This window comes from Populus euphratica, unplaced genomic scaffold (genome assembly GCF_000495115.2).
Source record: "Populus euphratica unplaced genomic scaffold, PopEup_1.0 scaffold118.1, whole genome shotgun sequence".
Lineage (NCBI taxonomy): Eukaryota > Viridiplantae > Streptophyta > Magnoliopsida > Malpighiales > Salicaceae > Populus > Populus euphratica.
This window is the reverse complement of record NW_011500007.1, coordinates 576,861-598,757: the sequence shown is the minus strand read 5'-3', so window position 1 is coordinate 598,757 and position 21,897 is coordinate 576,861. Positions and strand designations below refer to the sequence as shown.

The 21,897-nt window shown below is 37.0% G+C and overlaps 2 protein-coding genes across 4 annotated transcripts; both read left to right on the top strand.

Annotated features, from left to right (window-relative positions):
- The first annotated feature begins 374 nt into the window (after positions 1–374).
- Positions 375–5,861, top strand: LOC105141267 (glucan endo-1,3-beta-glucosidase-like). 3 transcript variants are annotated; one of them, XM_011048446.1, is made up of 4 exons: positions 375–2,222; positions 3,621–3,674; positions 4,215–4,525; positions 4,620–5,861. In XM_011048446.1, exons 3-4 carry the CDS (start codon positions 4,405–4,407, stop codon positions 5,693–5,695), a joined length of 1,197 nt encoding a protein of 398 aa, XP_011046748.1. In that variant the 5' UTR covers positions 375–2,222; positions 3,621–3,674; positions 4,215–4,404; the 3' UTR covers positions 5,696–5,861. The 3 variants fall into 3 exon arrangements, with proteins under 3 accessions (XP_011046748.1, XP_011046750.1, XP_011046747.1); XM_011048448.1 differs by lacking the exon at positions 3,621–3,674 and having other exon boundaries at positions 4,620–5,675; positions 5,768–5,856; XM_011048445.1 differs by lacking the exon at positions 3,621–3,674.
- A 4,309-nt stretch (positions 5,862–10,170) lies between these two features.
- Positions 10,171–14,943, top strand: LOC105141266 (acyl-CoA-binding domain-containing protein 1-like). The gene is made up of 6 exons (XM_011048444.1): positions 10,171–10,927; positions 11,546–11,651; positions 11,765–11,865; positions 13,158–13,249; positions 13,959–14,056; positions 14,562–14,943. Exons 1-6 carry the CDS (start codon positions 10,416–10,418, stop codon positions 14,730–14,732), a joined length of 1,080 nt encoding a protein of 359 aa, XP_011046746.1. The 5' UTR covers positions 10,171–10,415; the 3' UTR covers positions 14,733–14,943.
- Positions 14,944–21,897: the final 6,954 nt, after the last annotated feature.

Sequence of the window (21,897 nt, the reverse complement as noted above, 5' to 3'; positions counted from 1 at the left end):
TGTCAATATTTTCTAGTTCTTTTTCACCGCCATTCAGCGCTGTTGGGGAGTGAAAACAATTGGAACACCTTGTACATGTGTTAAATTAAATGAAAAATAATAATAAATTCATCAATTTGTGCACCAAATCCCACCTTAATTACTTCATATATATATATATATATATATATAAATCTAGCATTAGAAAATTAATTAAGTGTTTATATAAATATATAGTACTATCATTCCACTGCACACATCAAATTAAGTTCCCATCAAAATCTTGCTTTCTAACCAGCACGCAAAACCTAAGGATAAATTAATCAGATACAATCTCAGGCCAGTGCACGAAACAAAACGTGAAAAATTAAAATATATGGATGATCAGTAGCCTTTCTTTCTAGGCATCAGTGAATCTGAAAGGCCAAGAAAGTAGGATTATTTCATTGGATAGAAGTTGCAGGCAAACACCAAGTCTTCTGATCATGCACATTCACTATTTCTTGATGATTTGATCTTACATAGAAAAAGATATATATAGAGAATTGTAGTTATATCTGGGCCACCATGAACTATGGAAATATGGAATGGTAGCTTTCAGAAATGGAACCTTTAATTTTTACCACAATAAAAATTGGCTGGCGTAACCTGTACTTCCATGGTCATGCTGATGGTTGTTGAGCTTAAAAATTATACTTGCTGAGCTGCCATTCCATGATCAACTACAATTCCTTTCTGTTTTCTTCTTTTAAACTGACTGTCAGGTGTCAACAAATTTATATATAGTACCCCCCAACCATTGTCCCTGCCACAATTTAGTCTCCAACTCCAACCAATTTGGTTATACCACCAACTCTCAGTTGCTACCATTTTCTGCTTTTATTTATGTAACTACACATTGGCCCAATTTGCCCTAGCTAAGGGAGTAGGGTGGTCATAGGGGGGGGGGGGTGGTGGTGTTTGTGTCCTTTGTCATTACTTCGGAAATTTTGCTTTAGATCCATGCATGTAGGCCTCATATTTATAGCAACATGCCAGGATTTTAAATGGTCGCAGCAACTTGTGAAAGCTCCACAGGTGGTGAGAAAGATAGAATTGGAGCTCGCTTGGCCTCTTTGTAATGTTTCTTGCTCAAATGAGTATTCCAACAACAGTAGCCTTTTGAACAAGAACATATGTTTTTGCCTTGCATGATTATGATGTTGCAGATATCTACTGTTTCTGAGATGCTCATTTGAGCAAGAAATATTAGAAGAGGATATTTTTCTTCTAGGGTCTTGCTTCAATAAGATGAAGAACTGCTTGCTCAAAGTTTATCAGATAAGTTGCTGTACTTTTGTTCCCTAGCCACCACACATGCAAAGGTAGTTTTCTGATTTTTGCTCACAAGAGTCTAGCAATAAAACAAGGTTTAGGGTTTGCCTCCTCTCTTTTTTTTCCTGTGTTTTAGTTGCTAAATAGGGGTTTCATCTAGGTAGGGAATATTTAAGGTGATGTCTCAGGTGGCTTCTCTCTCCACCCCCCCTTCCCGCACCTTTTCCTCCCTCCCTCCTGGTCTTGTTATCCTGTCCTTATCATATCATGAGGTCCATCTATACAATTAATGCCTGTGCCAGTGATGATATGATTGCTCCTGATCAAGGATGATACTTTTGTTTTGTTCCTGTGAGCACGTATTCTGTCGAGTTTGTCACAGGGATCATGGTTAGTTTGTGTCTTGATGAAATCTGATGGACTGGTTAAGCATATTTTTCCATGAGATTTATTGTATGATGTCCTGAATTGAAGTTATCTGCGCTTGCTTACATGGAACTAATTCTGCTTCTGATCACAGGTTTCTAAATTCTCAAAATGGTTAGAATCTTCAGTTCTGCCGATCAAAGACTTGCTCCACTGATTCACATGTGCCTTTCTCTTTCTTGTGCTTGCTGCAGTTTTGTTATAATCCTTTTGTCACCATGAGACCTTATGCTGGTTCCACCTCAAATTCTATTTTTATTCCTGAACTATCATTACTGTCCCGGGATGTGTTTTGTTTACATCCGATGATACTAGCGTGTGTGTGTAATTTCACGGTCACTGCTGAAGCCATGTTCCTGAGATCAGATGTGCTTTATATGGTCTGTTCATTTCTGGTTCTTGTTCTGGGCTACTATGGACATATACTGATGTTCTTGTTGCTTCAAAATGGTTGATCATCTTCCTGTTTCTTCATGAGCTTCTGATCTTCTGCTATGAAAGCTGTATGTTTTCATTTTCAGTGTAATCTCTACTTCCTTTTATGGATTTTCCAGCTGTTCTCTTGGGTAGCCTTGAGTGATATAATATCTTTAATTAATTCTAATAAGAAGTTTCTTCGTTTGATCAGTATATATAGTCATGTTCAAGCTTGATCAATCAAACTCAAGCTTAACTTTGGACTTGAAAGATCTCAAATTTGATTCCTTGATTGTTTAAAGAAGCTCAGGCAGCTTGTTTAAGATTATAACCGGCTAGATTATTGGTAACCTAATATATATATATATATATATATATGTTTGAAATGTTATGGTAGACTAGCAAATTTGCAAAATCAACATAAAATAAAGTATCACTATGGTACCAATAACTTGAAAAATCAGTAATTCCAAAACTTAATATATTGTGTTCAATATTAATTAGCCTGGTTAATTAAGTTTATACTAGTATTTTATGAGTTAATTATATAACTTGTCCTTGACACTTAGAATGATTCATGATGAAGAAAGAAAATAAATGGATGCTCTTTTTTTAATTATGTTGTGCGAACCACGAAATATTCCAAATAATTTATAAAACATGGAATTTGTTGAAGATCAGGAAGCGTTTCAAATAAAATATTTGAATAAGATAAGAACATGTCCTTTATTTATTATTTAGTATTAGTTTTGTAGTTTTTATTATATTTTTATATATATAATTATATTAATTTGTTATAACTAATTATTTTTTTATCAGCCCTAATATTTAATGTCTTTTTTTTTGTTTATGAAACCTTAAAAAAAAAAATCAACAATTGAAGAAGTTGATATAAATCAACCTGTTTGAATAATAAAGTTCCACCAATTCTTGATATGCCTTGTTTGAAATTAAGTTGAGAGCATTTGCAATTACAAAAACTAATTAACAAACATTAGGGCACAACAACATGCATCTCAATGAATATATATTAGGGATTTTTTCCCTTAATCATCAAGATAAAGAATTAATTAAGGTGTTGATTTTCAGAAAAAGAGAAAAATGTATTGAAGAAGAAATTAAAAAAGAATCAAGAAGAAGATAGCACTATATTTGCATTTAACATCCACATACCATAATATGTGTTTAGTGGAAGTAGTATTTTTTTTTTTTGAATACGGAATGCAGAAAATGAACTCGAGTTAATTATATTTATATCTTATTATTTTACAAAAAAAAAATGTAATTGGCTGTAAATGCACTCCTTGATATAGATATGTTCGGACATAGAAGGGATTTATAATTTATAATTTTTTTTTATTAAATTATTTGATTTGATAAGATATTCTGGATTGATACAAATAAAAAATTCATGTTTAATTAATTAAAATATTCTAGCATGAATCATTTTTTCTTGAGATTCTGAAACATATCTTTTGTGGCAGCCAAGATCTTAATTAATTCATGGCAAAAGGTTGGAATGCATATATAGGCCGCAGGTGAGTTTCTTCGAAAGAATCCAAGCACTTCAATTAATCTTGTTGCGAAATTAAAATTAACCAAAAAAAAATGATGAAATCTCTTAAGAATTTTGGCCATTAGTGTATTTGATTTAGCTCTATAATTGACAGAGATTCCCTTCTAGCCAGTTGCTTGGAGAAGAATATATGCTGTTCTTGTAGTATATACCTTCTCCATTTTGGTAAGTAATTAAGGATATATTCTTACCTGCCTGTCCAAGTAAAGCAATTTGGAGGGCACCCATTTATACTGTGGGGGGAGAGGGGGGATATATATATAAATATATATCCCTTTCAAATTTGTCGAGCATACTAGTTTCTCATTACATTCCATCTGTGTGCTTTTAAAATTCTTGACTTTTTTTTTAGTTTTATATTATTTTTTTATATTTTTAAATAAAAATCACCTCAAGGAATCATTGAAATCGAAGCTTAATTTTTAGTTTTATTACATAATCCTATTTATCTAATCAACTACGTCTATATTTTGATAAGTAATTTTAGTTTGGATCGAATCAGAAACTGATATGGAACAAGATTCAAAGCCAAAGCTAAAATTCTAAGATCCATCTAAAGCAGCAGGCAGATACAACAGCTAAAAAGTACTCTCACTCACCGGAAAAAAGCAGCCAGACAGCACAGAAACCTCCCCTACGAAGAAAGAAAAGCATCTCAAGTCCACTTCTTGAATGGATTATGGTTATACCCCATGCAGTACAATTCACAACCTTCACCTCTCCTCACCACAAACATGGAGAAAGCCTTGGCTACGTTTTCTGCTTCAACAGCCACCGCAATTTTACTTCTTGCCTCAACTCTCTATATTCAAGGTATGGATAAATATACGCCTCTTCCTCCTTTTTGTATGGCGACCTTAAGATTTCATGTATGATTTATTATATATCAATGTTGCTATTTTGTTAGGAGTGGAAGGAAGTATTGGAGTAAACTATGGCACGTTGGCTAACAACCTGCCTCCACCAGCACAGGTAGCCCATTTTCTTTTAGAATCCACCATTATCAACCGCGTTAGGCTCTTTGATGCCAGCACCGAAATTCTACGAGCCTTTGCTCACAAAGGCATTGAAGTCACAGTCACAGTGACAAATGATCAAATCCCTCACCTTACCAACATAGGTTTTGCACAAGAATGGCTGAAGTCCAATGTCCAACCTCATGTGCGGACCACCAACATTGTCCGAATCTTGGTAGGCAATGAAGTAATATCAACAGCAAACAAATTGTTAATAGCAAGCTTGGTTCCTGCTATGCAAACTCTTCATACAGCTTTAGTTGGTGCGTCATTAGACAGTAGAATCAAAATCTCTAGCCCTCACTCTTTAGGCATTCTCTCAAGTTCGAGCCCACCATCCGGTGGGAAATTTCGACAAGGATATGATACACATGTTCTTAAACCGTTGCTTAGCTTCCTTAGAGCTACCAATTCACCATTCATGATTAACCCTTATCCATTCTTTGGATCCTCTCCTGAAACTCTTGATTATGCACTGTTTAGGCCTGGTTCAGGAGTGTTTGATGAAAACACCAAGCTTTCTTACACAAACATGCTAGATGCGCAACTGGATGCTGTCTTTTCAGCAATGAAACTTCTTGGTTTTAGTGATATTGAGATTGTCATATCCGAAACCGGGTGGCCATCACTAGGAGATTCATCACAAGTTGGTGTTGATGCAGAAAGTGCAGCTCAATACAATAGGAATCTGATGCAGCATGTAACATCTGGAGCTGGCACCCCGCTCATGCCCAACCGGACATTTGAAACTTACATTTTCGCACTTTTTAATGAAGATCTCAAGCCAGGGCCTACCTGCGAGAGGAATTTCGGATTGTTCCTGCCGGACATGACTCCAATGTACGATATTGGAATCCTAAGGTCTACGGTAGCTGCTGCTAGCAAATTCCACCATGCTACATATATCTCAGTCCTTACAATCGGGCTTCTAATAATTTCTAACAATGGTGACAACATGCTTTGTTAATTATTAGTTAATGTCAATTAACTCTCCGATCACCTTGCACGTAAAATTTTGATCGAAATTCTTTCTTGACAGGCTAAATCATCCATTCCTACGAATCCTGCCCTTGTACCAAGTGACTGCACTGGTGAGTCCAGGTTCATGAGAAGGGCCTTAAGGAAAAAAAGCGGTGCCTTCCTAAAACAGGAGCAGATGTGGAGGCTCTACAGAGAAACGTTGATTATGTGTGTGGCATGGAAATGAAGTACTGCACACCTATTCAAGAAGGTGGTGAATGCTTCCTGCCCATGGTGAGAGCTCACGCAGCATTCGCCATGAATGCATGCGATCAAGGCACGGGAAAGAATTGCGATTTCGAAACTGGGGCGATTTCAACAGTGGATCCAAATATGTCCCTTTTCTTTCTGCACTCATGATAATACACCCACACTCACCCTTTTTGTTTTTGATAGAAACTCTTTTACAAGAAATTGCTATATCTTTCTCCATTCCAGGGTGCACGTATTGAAGACATCGGTGCATGCAGTGGATTATTTGCAATGAAGAAGAGGGTTGGCTCAGAAGATGAACTTCTGTTTGTTGACCTTGAAAGGGCTATAGAACAAGAACTAGGAGAAAATATACGCTTAATTAGGCATTATGTCTACTGGTTTAGTAACTCTCATTCTAATGCTTATAGAATACGTATAGATAGGACAACAGGTCTACAAATATTGTACTGTTAGCTATTTGCTCAGAGATTTGTAAAAGTGAATGCTATTACATTGGTATAATCATATGAACATGGATTAACACTCCTTAATTATTATTATTATATATATGCTTCATTTAGATGAAGAAAAATAGTGAAATTCTGTTTAGGTTGGACTATTTTTCCCCACTTGCCAAGCAATGCATATTCTTCTTCTTTATAACTTTTCTCCATGAAGAAGTAATTCTCTTTCCAGTTAATTATTTAATTAAGATTTTCTTTATATTATTATATAACATGGTTTATAAGTAATATTTTACCATGGGATATTATTATATAATATAGTTAATAGGTAATCCTAGAAACGGGATTGTGCACACCGCAAGTCCACTTTTTTTTTTATTATATAAAAATAAATGTTTATGTGATGTCAACTAATTTTAAAGAAATAAAAAAACAAACAATTCAAGTTATATCCTCAATCAAGTTTAATAAGTTGATTTTATTTTAATTATAAATTAAAAAATAATAAGGATAATAAACAAATAATTTTAAAAAAACTTTTCAAAGTATATAATTGGATACAAAAACACAAATCAAGTCAACCAGAAATAGCATGATAGACATGTGACCTGGATAATAAAATCAATTCAACCCAAGTAAGCCCAAAAAAACTTGTGGCTAGATTATGAGATAATTCGATAGATAAGAAATATGAAGAAAACTACAAAGTCAATTTTTTTTTTAAAAAAATAATATCAAATGGTAAAATTATTTGGGAAAGAAAATAAGCAAAAAAAAAAAAAACTTCGACCTGTATTAACTTTTCAAACCCTTGATTCAAGTTATTAGACTGAAAGCACCATAAAAAGATAAATTACGAGGCTCAATCCCTAGAAAATAAAATGCCGATGGATCGATGAAATCATGAAAAAAATCAATTACACAAAAAGATATAAAATAAAATAATAAAAATTTAAAAATAAAGATGAAAATAAAAAAAATATATATTTTATGAAACTAGGCAATAAATTTTTTTTATTGGAAGGTTAAATTGAATAGAGATATAAATCTAACCTAAGGAAAAAAAAAGGATGAAATTATAAAAAATAATATACTATAAACTTGGATTAAATGATAAAATTAAAAACATCAAAATATTTACTAAAAAATCATGGAAGAAAATTAAAAATCAAAATAAAAAGGACCAAATTAAAAAAACTTATACATGACAAATTAGAATTAAATTAAAAATAAATAAAACTTTAACAAAAAGGTTTAAAAAATTTAATAATAAAAATTGAAATTAAAATATATATATAAAAAATTGACAAGCAATAAACTACCTCATGCAACGATATAATAAAAGAACATTTTATGACTTGAAGGTGTCGTCATGACGCCTAGAAAGCGGGGTATCTCTTACATTTCAACAAAATTTTAGAATTAAATAATATTTAATTAATATTAAAAGATAAAAATATCTTTAATTAACCTGATAATTATAAAAAAAAAATACCAAAAGATCTCTCCACTCAAGGTATAAGTTTCTTGATTTCAAGAGTATATTTGTCAATTTACTTTACATAAATAAATAAAAAGATAGTTATGATCCTTTTTACCAGTGTTATAAATTTTTTATCTTGGAGATAATTAAATTATTTTATTGTTCTTAAAAAGTGTGTGTATACATACATACATACATATACATACATACATACATACATACATACACACACACACACACACATATATATATATATATATATAAACAATCATTTAATTACTAGTATGCCATACGAAAAGATAAAAATGCCCATGAACAAAGACACGTGATTTCTTTGGGAAAAGCAAAGCTCGTTAACAATGTTTTTAACTTCCCTTTTAATTTCTATTATTATTATATGGCCATTGTCCTTTGGTTGTCATTAATATTTTATTAGTTAATTGTCATCTATAATGGATTCATTATTAAGCAAAAGAAAAACATTAATCGGGTTGGTGGTGGCGGCGGCTATGTTTGTTTTTCACTTGTTTTTATATTTGTAGTGAAACAAATATACTAATGTATTTAAGAATAAATTAAATTATATTTTATATTGTAGGGTTTATTAAAAAATTAAGTTGAAAACTAAATTTTTATGAAGTAGTTTTTATATTTTTTTAAATAATTTTTATAAAATCCTGTTTATTTTTATATTTAAAAAATATTTTTTAAAAAATTAAATTTTATTCTGTTTTTTTTATTTAAATTAATATATTTTTTAAAGGTTTCTCTTTTTCTTTTTAATTTTGAAATTTCTTTGAAATTGTGGGATATAGAAGAGAAAGGTATGACCCATCATTTCACTTTCAGCCAAGTGTTTGTCAAGATTTTTAAATTTTACTTTTACTATTAATATTTTTTCAATTTAACATTTTGTGCTATCTGATTTTTATATAAAACAATCTAGTAAGTTATAAATAATAATTGTCTAAATTAATATCAATAATATTTAATATAAAAAATAGCGGGATATTAAAATCACATGTGTTAAATTAATACACCCCATAATAAACCCTCTAATTTAATACTTGTATTTTTTTATTCACTAATGCTTATAGGACCTATTAATTTTATAGGTGTAATTTTAGTTCTTTTTATTTTTCACATAAAATATTATTAAGAAATTATTAACATGTATATGAAATTGGAAAAATTAAAAAAATGAAAAATCTTGACAAATGCATGATGACATGATGGGTTGGGTCAAGGGTGGAATAATAATAAAAAATTCAAAAAAATTGTGAGCCATTGAATGAGACTCAAAAGTGATCTCACTAAGATAATAGTTATATGTATTTTCTTATTTTTTATTTCTAATATTTAGCATTACTTTATAAAAAAAATTATAATTAATTTATTTGTTTTGGGGTTTTTTTTTCGATACTAGCATTACATGTATTGTATCCAAAGATCAAAGGGGTCATCCATAGGCTTAAACAAATCTTATCACCCTCCCTTAGGATTTTTCACGCATCGTATATTTTATTTAACCAACTTCTTTGAATTATTGTCTAAATCTTTTGTTAATTTAGTAGTTATGAAATTATGTTCATTTCATAAAAAATACTTCTCATTAGTAATAACTTATTTTTTTTATTCATGTTTTTGTTTTCACAAAAACATGTTGTTTTTGTGAGAAGTTTTTGTTTTTAAATAAAAACTTATTATAATTTTAAAAGAAATTTTTAACAAAAATAAAAAAAATCACGAACCAATAATTTTAACTCAAAAATATAAAAATAATAAATTTAAGAAGTGTTGTGTAGAAAATTTATAATAAAAAGATAAAAAGATAAATATGTCATTTGCATTAAATATTCATGAGTAAATTATGTAGTTCATATATGATTATTTGAAAAGTAATTGTTAATATTATCATAAAAACTAATATTATTTGAAAACTATGATATAATTATATAATTATTTTAATAAATTTATTAAAAAATAAATTTAATTATAAAATGTGTAAAAAGACAATTAGATATTAAAACATAAAATCCCAAAATAACATAAATCAAATATTGCATAAATATAAACGTTAAATAACAAAATGAAATATAAACGTTAAATAACAAAATGAAATTTACGTATGAAAAAATACTATTTGTTTTTTTATTATTTATTTTAATTATTATTCTTTATAATTTTTTAATTACAAATTTAAATTATATTTCATGAAATCAATGATTAATTTATTTTAGGAATTTGTAAATAAAGAAGAAAAAATAAAGATTTGATAACTTGTAGGAAAAAAATCAAGAAAAAATAAAGTTCGATAAAAAAGAAAGGAGATTTGAGCAGCGCTGTGCACGAGGCGTGAGTGTTTGTTTTTGCGTTGTCTTGTTTTACAGCTGCGCGCGCATGTTGCCTCACAACGTTGTTTGAGTGTGGTGCAGACATACAGCTGTGCGTGGGGATGTTCTGTTCACCTGCTGATTGATGATCAATTCTAGGGTTAGGGTTTTTTTAATTATCTTCTAATTTCAATGGCAGATTGGCAACACCTTCTCCAATCAATCTTCATAGGTCTTCTCTTCTCATACCTCCTCGCCAAACTCATTTCCATCGTTGTTTCTTTCCAAAACGACAATCTCCGTATCACCCGAAACCCAAAACCCCAATTGAACGAACCCGCCCCCGCCCCCGCCCCCGCCCCCCCCGCAGTCCATCATTACCAGCACTCTCATGGTGACGTAGATTCGGTGGTTGCAGAACAAGGCAGTGTCCGAAACGAGAGCGTATCAGGGAGTGATGGTGATGGTGGTGGTGGTGGTGGTGATGATGATGATGATGATTGGGAAGGTGTGGAGAGTACGGAATTGGATGAAATGTTTAGTGCAGCTACGGCATTCGTGGCTGCAGCTGCGGCGGATCGGGTTTCGTTGAAGGTATCGAGTGATTTGCAGTTGCAGCTTTATGGGTATTATAAGATTGCTACTGAAGGTCCTTGTACTAGCGCGCCTCCTTCTGCTCTCAAAATGACTGCCCGTGCCAAATGGTAATTTTTCGAATTATGTGTAGTGGGTTTTCATTTTGTGGCTTTTTTTTTTTGTAAGTAACAAGTTGGTGAAATGATGATGGATTAATCGGAATTGTAATTTAGGGTTTTAATGTGGTTAGATTAGGAGGTTAAGTTAATACTGGAGGTAAGAAACAGCTAAGGAAGTTCAATTTTTATGTAATTTGCTTGTAGTGTGGGCGGGTTGGATTTTGGTAAGCATGTGGGCTTGTTTATTTATGTGTTTGTTTTTTTTAAGGGGATTCAAATGGGTATTTTAAACTAGATGGATAATGGATGGGTTTGTTTGTGTATATAGTAGGGTGTGACTGGAATTTGTGATGAAAAGAGGTGAAATTCAAGTATTTGAAATTAGGTAGATTTACTTCAAGGTTTTGCTAATGATAGCGCAGCACTCTCGTGATATTTACTTGAAAGGATAGCTATGTGTTGGTGGTTCTTTGGAAGATATTTTTAGTTGATTCTGGTTATTGTTTAGTTTGTTTATTAATCGGGCATGTCAGTTTCTCCAGCATAGTTGATGGGGGTGAATGTTGTGTTTTTTATCTGAAGGTATGGTGGCTGATTGATTTTGAATCTTTGGGTGATTTATACCAGGCAAGCATGGCAGAAATTGGGTGCTATGCCACCAGAAGATGCTATGCAGAAGTACATTGATATTATTACAGAGCTGTATCCTACCTGGGCTTCTGGTTCAGCTATGGTGAGGTTTAGTTTTCTTATTTAACCTTTTCCTTTTCTTTGCCCTGTCCTGTAAATGTACTTTCTTTCATTTGACTTATCCTTGTTATTTTATACTTGCAATGATGATACAAGAGCAAAGACAGAGATGGTGTTGGACCGAGCAAGGATGGCAAAGGACCAATGGGACCGGTTTTCAGCACTTTTGTCTATGAGGAGGAATCAGGAACAGAGTTGTAAGGTTTTTTTAACTTCTATGTGGAAGGTCTACTTAATCTGCGGACCTTTAGGTCTTCATATGATCACTCAAATAGCACCTTTCCAAGAGTGGTATCCAGGACCTTCATGTGATTGTATGCTAGCATGCATGTAGAAAGTATTGAAAAGTTAATGTTTCTTTGGCTCTAATCTCATGGCATGTCATTTTTCCTGTTTGCGAGTCTTGGTGGAATATCTGGTAAAATGTTGATCAGGTTTCCTTGAGAAATTTTTTGTTTCAAGTACACATTGTCAACTGTATTCACACCTAGTTAGCTACTCTGATTTATAATGGTACCATACATTGCGATGAGAGACTGTTTTGGGGGAAATTATAAATGTCTAATAGATGGTGCTACTGAAAGTGAGGTGCAGGGGTCTTTGCTTTAGTGTGGAGTGGGAGCACTCTAGTGCTGCATCCAGTTGTTCCGAATCCCCTGATGTCTAATTTAGGAAATGGTTGACAGAAATGTTGTTTTTCAGCACTGGGATTGGAATTCTTTTATAATTCTAGTTCATGAGTTAATATGATTTCAAAGCTAGGTAATTTTGTTACAGTGAACCATATTTGGCCAATGCTTGACTTCTTAGCTACCTGCTTGAGGATAAGCGTAAATTTATTAGATCTGGGTTGAACTTATCATGCTTGGGATTGATTTTATTGAGCTTTTTATTTGATCGGTGCTTGAAAATTTGCAATGGATAAACTCTGAAGTACATTCCCACAACCACACAACTGGAGAAAGACATTTCCTGGTCTCCCTTTCCCATGTGGCAGGGTCAAAATTCTTTTCTAAGCAAATTTAGAATCCACAATATTTCTTTTTATGATCTCAGCAAATTGATTCTGATGCTAAAATCCTGGTGCATTCATGACTATTATTATCCATAATATGCAAGCAAAATGTCCTATTTGATTTCATCAAATGAATAGGAATGTTAATAAAATGTTTTCTATCACTAGAGCATAAAAGAAAGGAGATTTATGCTCCATTTTACAGGTTTGCAGTTTTAATGGACTTTATGCCATAAATAAGTGCCAAGTCCATTGCCCAACATTCAATTGAAAAAAAATACCATGTGCATTTTCTTATTGAGACATTTTCCATTATGAAGTCTATGTCTGCTTGAATAATGTCAACAATGAGTTAAAAATGTAGATGCTATTTAGTGAACATGTTTTTGGTACCCTCATCAAGGGTATCTTTCTAAATGTTAATCATAGGCCCACCCAAAACAAGCTTAATGGTCTGTTATTCCTGGTTTTCAGGAAAATGGATGCCATTCATGCGTTTGCCAGAGAAGGAGAAGTGAATAATTTGATCAAATGCATTGATGGTGGTGTTTCTGTGAACTTGAAAGGTTCGTTTCTCCAGTGTCTGCTCTTTTCCCCAGTCACGTGTTTTGACACTGAAATAAGTGAATGATATTATATTGATGCCATGCCTAACGGTTTCACCTTGATTGCTTGGGTGCTACTTGTATATGCAAATTGAGCTGTTGCTGAATATAGCCTTTGAGCATGCTTGTCCAATTTAATGGGTCATTATTGAGCTTATACTTGCCAGAGCATCATCAATACCAGGCGCCGTGCAATGATGCAATCATATGCAAATTGAGTAGTTTAGGCAATGCTTTACAATACTTGGAACTATATCATGTGTTAGAACATGCACAATGGCATCCTTTTCTATTCGTTTCCCTGTTTTGCATGTTGCTTATTCTTTTCCTCAAGCCAATGAGATGTCTTGCACTTATGAAAATCCATCAAGCTTTTTTGGGAATCAAACTTATTGAGACCTATCTGCAATGTTGAAGGATGTTCTGACTTTTCATATATGCTTTTTATTGGAGGACTTAATGAAGAATGTTTTATTTTGCTTCTGCTGATTTTTTAGTATTATGAACAGTGTACTTCCATATTTTATGTCTCTCCTTGTGTTTCCTGTGCTGTACTTGTGCATCAAAAGCGTGGATTTGGACAAAGTTTCGTAGCTTATTGTTGACCTTCATGTGAACCTAGGGGCTTTAGAGATGATTAGCTCCTTCTAAGCATTTGTGATTATTGTAGATAGTGAGGGTCGGACTCCTTTGCATTGGGCGGTAGATCGTGGTCATCTTAATATTGCCGAGGTGCTTGTTGGAAAGAATGCAGACATAAATGCAAAGGTAAATAGATGTTTTAGGCATCTCTTTTGAAGTGTCTTCAATTCTCTGGTACTATTACTTTCAAATATCTTTCAGATCAAAGTACTTGTAGTTTTGAAGCAATTAATGTTATAAATGTCCCTTTATGGTTTGCTTTAATTTCTGAAGTTTCTATCTCAAGTTAGAAATGAGCATTCCTTATTGGGGTCTTTAAAATCATTGTTCCTTGCCCACATTCTCTAGTGTTTGTTGATTTTAGGTACCATTTTCAGGCGGTTAATATGAGACAGAGTCCGCCCTGATATCTCTCCCTCTGCACAAAAAAAAAAAAAAAAAAAAAAAAATGAAAAGAAAGGAAAAGAAAAGTTATTTGGTGCCATAGGTTCTTTGGGCGAATACGGCTTTTGTAAACTTGTTTTTAAAATTTGCCTTATGTTTTATGGCTAGCTGCCAAGGGGATTCTTTCTTCTTTTTGTTTTGTTGCTATTCTGATAATTGCTAATGATTCAATTTTTTTTAATGGCAGGATAATGAAGGCCAAACCCCGTTGCATTATGCTGCTGTCTGTGAGAGAGAAGCAATTGCTGAATATCTTGTGAAGCAAAATGCAGATACAGATGCGAAGGACAACGATGGGCAGTCTGCCCATGATCTCTGTGAGTCAGATTGGTCTTGCCTTCAATGCCCCGCGGCATAGACTGACCGGCTGCCTGTTTATTTCATGGTTTGTCCCCATTAGTCTTCTTGACAAATTCCCCGCAGATGTATATGACTACATACAACCTTTGAACTTTGTTCATCTTAGCAACAAATTTACTGATGACATCACGTTCTCTGCCATGGCCCCTCATGTTTACTTTTCTCTTCCCTTCACGTAGTTTATGTAAAAAACATGAAGGTTGAGTTTAGAGGGTCGTTAAATGACACGCGATATGCTATGTGTCACGGGGTTAAATTTTTCGCAACACAATTCAACCCAATGCGGCAGTCTAGTCCCAACTAAACTCAGCCTTGCCTCCCCTTTTCGCTCGTGTTTCCTACGACTATGTGTTTCGCTCACCCAACGAAGTTCCCACAATTGCCAAGTCGTATAAAAGGAACAAACACAAGCAAGCACACAAGTTTACAAGAATACCTCTCAACCTTTATTTATCTCATCAACAAAGGATTACACAATACAAGTGTGTGTGCTATGCACAAAATCGCATGCTACACAGCAGAGGCTTGGCAGCCTATTTATAGACAAGTGTGAGTTGCTAGGCTCACCCATAATCCCTATTTTTCAGGCCATAATGGGGCACTTACTCCCCATGATCTCCATGATCTCTCATTTTCGGGGCATAGTGGAGCACTTGCTCTCCCATTAACTTAGTGGCTTACATAGTGGAGCACTTCCTTCCCCACTCAGCTGCCACTTCCCCACATTTTGCCCCCAATGATACAGCCATATTCTGCCTATCCGCATGGCAGTCCCTACTGCCTATTCTGCTGCGTCAGCTGCTGACTTAGAAGGTCCATCACCTAAGCTCCCACGTCCATGCCAAGTCGCAAGCTCAACGACTCGCATAGACCATTGCACACTGCCTGCCGAATTCGTTTCTGCCTACGCAAGGCTGCCGCTGTCCATCGCTGCCGAATTCTAGGCAATGTGCCTTCGTTGGCGCATCCCTGCGCCTAGAGCCTTAACAAACCACCCCCACTAGAAGAGTCCGACGTCCTCGTCGGAATAGATGTGAGGTAGTTTTGCACTTGATCCTCAAATTGCCACAAATCTGTGTCCTTCTCCCACGAAACCTCTTCATTCGTCTTCCATTTCACTAAGAATTCTGTCCGCCGATTCTTTTTGTGTTGGCCAAGTCGACGATGATCCATAATCTTGACGATACCATCGTCAAATTGCTTGTGAATCGTAGGAGGGGCTCGTTGCGACTTACTTCTTTTAGGATCCTCATTGTCTTCATAAAATGGCCGTAAGTAACTTACATGAAAAGTGGGATGAAGCTTCAGCCGTTCGGGCAGCTTCAATCTATAGGCAACAGCCCCAACCTTTTCAATGACTTCAAAAGGCCCATCATATCTTGGCACCAACCCTCGGTGCTTTGACGTCCCCACAATTTTCTTCCAAATTTGAGGAGTTAACTTGAGCAACACCTTGTCACCCACACTGAATTCCAGCATTCTTCGCTTTTGATTTGCATATTTGAGCATCCGCTTCCTGGCCTTTCGCAAACTATCTTGAGCTTGCTCAACCAGCTCCTGTCGCTCCATCGCAAATCTGTATGCCGCTGGACTCTTCCCACCAGATATCTGCACTGCAATCTCGGCAGGAGTTTGGGGTTGTGCCCCCAAAACCAGCTCAAATGGACTTGCTTCCGTTGCCGAGGATTTTTGAAGATTATAGCAAAACTGCGCACTATCTAGCAACTCCAACCAGTTTCGCTGCATTGCTGTCACGTAGTGTCTCAAATATTCCTCTAGCAAAGCATTTATCCTTTCCGTCTGCCCATCAGTCTGCGGATGGTTGGCAGTCGAAAACTTCAGCCTTGTTCCCATCATGTTGAACAATGCTGTCCAGAATCTACCCGTGAATCGCACATCGCGATCGCTTACAATGTCTGAGGGTACTCCAAAGTATTTCACCACGTTGCGGTAGAATAAGTCAGCGGCCACTTCGGCTGTACACACCACAGGGGCAGCTACAAACACCGCATACTTGGTGAATCTGTCCACGACAACCATGATCGTGTTCATGCCATCCACCTTTGGAAAGCCAACAATGAAGTCCATCGAAACTGATACCCAAGGCTTCTCTGGAATCGGCAGCGGCTGTAATAAGCCTGCTTCTCGCTGCCGCAAAGTCTTGTCTTGTTGGCACACAAGACAAGTCCTGACGTAAAGTTCTACATCGTCTTCCATCTTCGGCCAATAATAAGTCTGCGACAAGAGAGCAACCATCCTTTCTCTACCTGGATGTCCTGCCCATTGCGGATCATGAGTCTCCATCATTAAGTGTTTTCGCAGCTCCCCCTTTGGCACAAAGATTCGACCCCCCTTTGCATAGAGTAGGTCTTGTTCCAGCCAATACCTCCGTATTGTCCCTTCTCGTACAAGCTCAACCATTTTCTTGTACGCTGCATCTTCCCCAGCAGCTAGACGAAGTCGTCCCAGCATGTCCGACTCCACCTGAACAATAGCAAGAACAGTAGCAATTACCTCGCGTCTGCTGAGTGCATCCGCAACCTGATTATGACTCCCCGGTTTGTGCTCCCATACAAAGTCATATTCGGCCAAGAATTCCTGCCACCGAGCCTGTCTCTGTGACAATTTCTTCTGTGTTTTGAAAAATGTGTTCGCCACATTATCAGTCTTGACCACAAATTTTGGCCCCAACAGATATACTCTCCATATGCCTAGGCAGTGCACCACTGCCGTCATCTCTTTCTCATGCGTCGAGTAATTCTGTTCCGCATCAGTCAGCTTCCGACTCTCAAAAGCAACTGGATGTCCCTCTTGTACTAGCACTCCCCCAATGGCCCTATCCGAAGCATCCGTATGCACTTCAAATGGCTTCTCAAAATCAGGCAGCCCCAAAACTGGAGCTGACGCTACCGCTGTTTTCAGCTTCTCAAAAGCTAGTTGGCAGTCAATCGTCCATTCCCAACTCCGATTCTTCTTCAGAAGATCCGAGAGAGGAGTTGTTTTCTTGCTATAGCCCTCAATGAATCGTCTGTAGTAGTTTGCAAGCCCCAAAAATGACCTCAATTCCGGGACTGATTTTGATGCTGTCCATTCAACGATGGCTTGAATCTTCCGTGGATCCATCTTCACCTGTCCTTCGCCAATTAAATGGCCTAAGAACATAATTTCATCTCTTTTGAGAAGATCCGAGAAAAGAGTTGTTTTCTTGCTATAGCCCTCAATGAATCGTCTGTAGTAGTTTGCAAGCCCCAAAAATGACCTCAATTCCGGGACTAATTTTGGTGTTGTCCATTCAACGATGGCTTGAATCTTCCGTGGATCCATCTTCACCTGTCCTTCGCCAATTAAATGGCCTAAGAACATAATTTCATCTTTTGCAAACTCACACTTTTCCCTCTTTACATACAATTCATGTTCTCTCAATCTACTTAAGACTTTAGAGAGATGAGTTACATGTTCTTCAATGCTTCTACTATAGATTACAATGTCATCTAAGTAGACTACAACAAAATTATCTAAGAAATCATATAGCACCTCATTCATTAGATTATAAAATGTTGCTGGAGCATTTGTTAGGCCAAATGGCATAACTAGAAACTCGTATGAGCCATACCTTGTCGCACAAGTAGTTTTATGCTCATCCCCATTAGCAACGCGCACTTGCCAATACCCCGACCGCAAGTCCAATTTCGTGAAGATAGAGGCTCCGCACAATCTATCCATCAAATCCTGAATTAAAGGGACATGATATTTGTTTTTGATTGTTACCTTATTAAGTGTTCGGTAGTCCACACACATGGGAAGGCTTCCATCCGCCTTCTTTTGAAACAGCATAGGAGCACCATATGGAGCCTTGGAAGGGCGGATAAATCCCGAGTCAATCAGCTCTTCCAATTGTTTCCTTAGTTCTGCCAATTCCATTGGCGACATTCGATAAGGGGCTTGAGATGGTGGCTTTGTCCCTGGCACCAACTCAATTCGATGGTCGATGTTTCTCCTAGGTGGGAGTTTCTTCGGTAGTTAAGGCGGCATTACATCCTCGAATTGCTGCAGCATGCTAGCAATTTCGTTTGGCACCTCTCCACAATAGTCGGCCTTCTCATCAACTATTGTCGCAAGAAACACTTCCCCTCCTTTCCGCAATGCTTTGTCAATAGCAATTGCCAAGACCAAGCTCTTTCCCCCTTTCACTACTTTCACAGCTGCGATATTGCAACATGGGACGAAACATGGGCACCCCTCACTTGCAATCATGACTCCATTGAGATATGGCATCAAAACTATATTGGCTTTTCGTAAGAAATCAAGACCAAGAATAATATCGTAATCATCAAGATTTATGACCAACACATCATGCTTACCTCTCCACTGATCCAGCATTATCGGCACATCATAAGACATCCTAGCAATTCTTTGTGCCTTCGAGTTTACTGCCTTCATAGATGTATGGCTATCACCCAGCCGCAAGCCAAGTTCCTTCACCAGCCGATCTGCCACAAACGTGTGGGTTGCACCTGAATCCAGCATAGCATTCATGTTTTTGCCGTTTATCCCAATCTTCACATACATCGGTTGTTCGTAGTCCCTGACTTTCCCTTTCGCAGTGTATCAATCCTCGCCAAGTCTTGATCGACAGGGCGGGTTTCGACAGCCGTATCCCCTGATTCAGCTACCAGGCAGTTTATCACACGCATAGGATTGACGTGCGTAACTACCCCCTCATCCTCATCGCTACCCCCAGCCCGGATAGCATTCAACTTCTCCCTCTTCGGGCATTCCCTCGCAAAGTGAGGTCCATCACAAATGAAGCAAGTAAAGTTCGGTTTTGGACTCTTACCTTGTGCACCCATAAACTTAGCCTTGCCCTTATCCACGGCAGCAGCCTTCGATGCACCCCCACCGAATTTCTTCTTCATCTTATCCTCCTTGTTCCTTCCCTTAGACTTGAAGGAGGCAGATGTATAGCCCTCTCTAGTAGTTGATTTGAAATCAACCAAACTGTCCGCAGTAGCAATAGCGGAGGACAGATCCTTCACGTTCTGTCGTCTTAGTTCCGCTTGCGCCTAAGTTTGCAACCCAGACATGAAGTTGAAGAGCCTGTCCTCCTCGGACATATTCTCGATATCGAGAATCAAAGAACTGAAAGATTTAACATATTCGCGAACTGACCTTTCATGTTTGAGCCTTTTTAATTCCTCCCGTGCCATCCACGATGCATTGTTGGGAAGGAACTGCTCCTTTAGCTCCTGCTTGAGACGATCCCATGTCTCAATCTTTGGATGTCCAGCACTTAAGTCATCTTTAGTTCTCATCCGCCACCAAAGTTTCGCATCACCCGTGAGATACATCACGATAAGATCCACTTGCTCATCAACGCTGATCTTTGCAACACTAAAGTATTGCTCCATGTCCCATAAGAAATTCTCAAGTTCTTTGGAACTTCTTGTCCCACCGAAACACTTCGGTTCAGGCAACTTAGGCTTAGATGTACTTACCCCAATAGGAGTGTTTCTCACTGCCCTCTTCAGAAGAGCAATCGCCTCTTCGGCAGCTTCCAATCTTTCACTTGATTCTGCCTTCTTTCTACCTTTAAACATTGAGGACAATGTCTCGTTTTAGTTGGGGGGAGAGGGTAGTAGCTATTTAAAAAAAAAAACTGTGTTTTCTATTTCATAAAGCATGTGCAACACTTAAGTCATCTTTGGTTCTCGTCCGCCACCAAAGTTTCGCATCACCCGTGAGATACATCACGGTAAGATCCACTTGTTCAGCCACGCCGATCTTAGCAACACTAAAGTATTGCTCCATGTCCCATAAGAAATTCTCAAGTTCTTTGGAACTTCTTGCCCCACCAAAAGACTTTGGTTCAGGCAACTTAGGCTTAGATGTACTTACCCCAATAGGAGTGTTTCGCACTGCCCTTTTCAGAAGAGCAATCGCCTCTTCGGCAGCTTCCAATCTTTCACTTGATTCTACCGTAAGAGAAATATACAAGCTCTCAACCCTTTCAGCGCATTCCATAGCATCCTTCAAGCGATCCATGATGGAACGTTCCTCGTCTTCTTCCTCATTCAACCCTATCAAGGTTTCAAGACGCATCAACCGTTCCCGAATAGCTTCCATGACTTCTGCTGCACGTTAAAATCAACCGTGCTCTGATACCAATTGTCACGGGGTTAAATTTTTCGCAACACAATTCAACCCAATGCGGCAGTCTAGTCCCAACTAAACTCAGCCTTGCCTCCCCTTTTCGCTCATGTTTCCTACGACTATGTGTTTCGCTCACCCAACGAAGTTCCCACAATTTCCAAGTCGTATAAAAGGAACAAACACAAGCAAGCACCCAAGTTTACAAGAATACCTCTCAACCTTTATTTATCTCATCAACAAAGGATTACACAATACAAGTGTGTGTGCTATGCATAAAATCGCATGCTACACAGCAGAGGCTTGGCAGCCTATTTATAGACAAGTGTGAGTTGCTAGGCTCACCCATAATCCTTATTTTTCAGGCCATAATGGGGCACTTACTCCCTATGATCTCCATGATCCCTCATTTTCGGGGCATAGTGGAGCACTTGCTCTCCCATGAACTTAGTGGCTTACATAGTGGAGCACTTCCTTTCCCCACTCAGCTGCCACTTCCCCACATTTTGCCCCCATGATACAGCCATCTTCTGCCTATCCGCATGGCAGTCCCTATTGCCTATTGTGCTGCGTCAGCTGCTGACTTAGAAGGTCCATCACCTAAGCCCCCACGTCCATGCCAAGTCGCAAGCTCAACGACTCGCATAGACCATTGCACGCTGCCTGCCGAATTTGTTTCTGCCTATGCAAGGCTGCCGCTGTCCATCGCTGCCGAATTCTAGGCAATATGCTTTCGTTGGCGCATCCCCGCGCCTAGAGCCTTAACACATGGTGTTTTAAATTATATGTATATATATTAAAAAAAAGACAAAAATAATAATCCCAACCCAAGGAAGTTAACCTTAAACATTAGAACAAAAATTTTGTTTTCTTCCAATAAAAGCCCCATAATTATGTGTTGATACATTGAGCACAAAAGAAAGGTTTATGAATATCTTGTTAAGAGGTATTGAGCAGGTATATAAATTTAACGAGAGTTTGTTTATTTGGATAGATTAATGGAAGTTAAATGATGA

Excerpts from the sequence above, each read along its gene's own strand:
- LOC105141267 (XM_011048445.1), top strand. The coding sequence starts at position 4,405 with ATGCAGTACAATTCACAACCTTCACCTCTCCTCACCACAAACATGGAG. Across the intron at positions 4,526-4,619 it reads CTCAACTCTCTATATTCAAG|GAGTGGAAGGAAGTATTGGA; the intron begins GTATGGATAAAT and ends CTATTTTGTTAG.
- LOC105141266 (XM_011048444.1), top strand. The coding sequence starts at position 10,416 with ATGGCAGATTGGCAACACCTTCTCCAATCAATCTTCATAGGTCTTCTC. Across the intron at positions 11,866-13,157 it reads GAGGAATCAGGAACAGAGTT|GAAAATGGATGCCATTCATG; the intron begins GTAAGGTTTTTT and ends CCTGGTTTTCAG. Across the intron at positions 14,057-14,561 it reads ATGCAGACATAAATGCAAAG|GATAATGAAGGCCAAACCCC; the intron begins GTAAATAGATGT and ends TTTTAATGGCAG.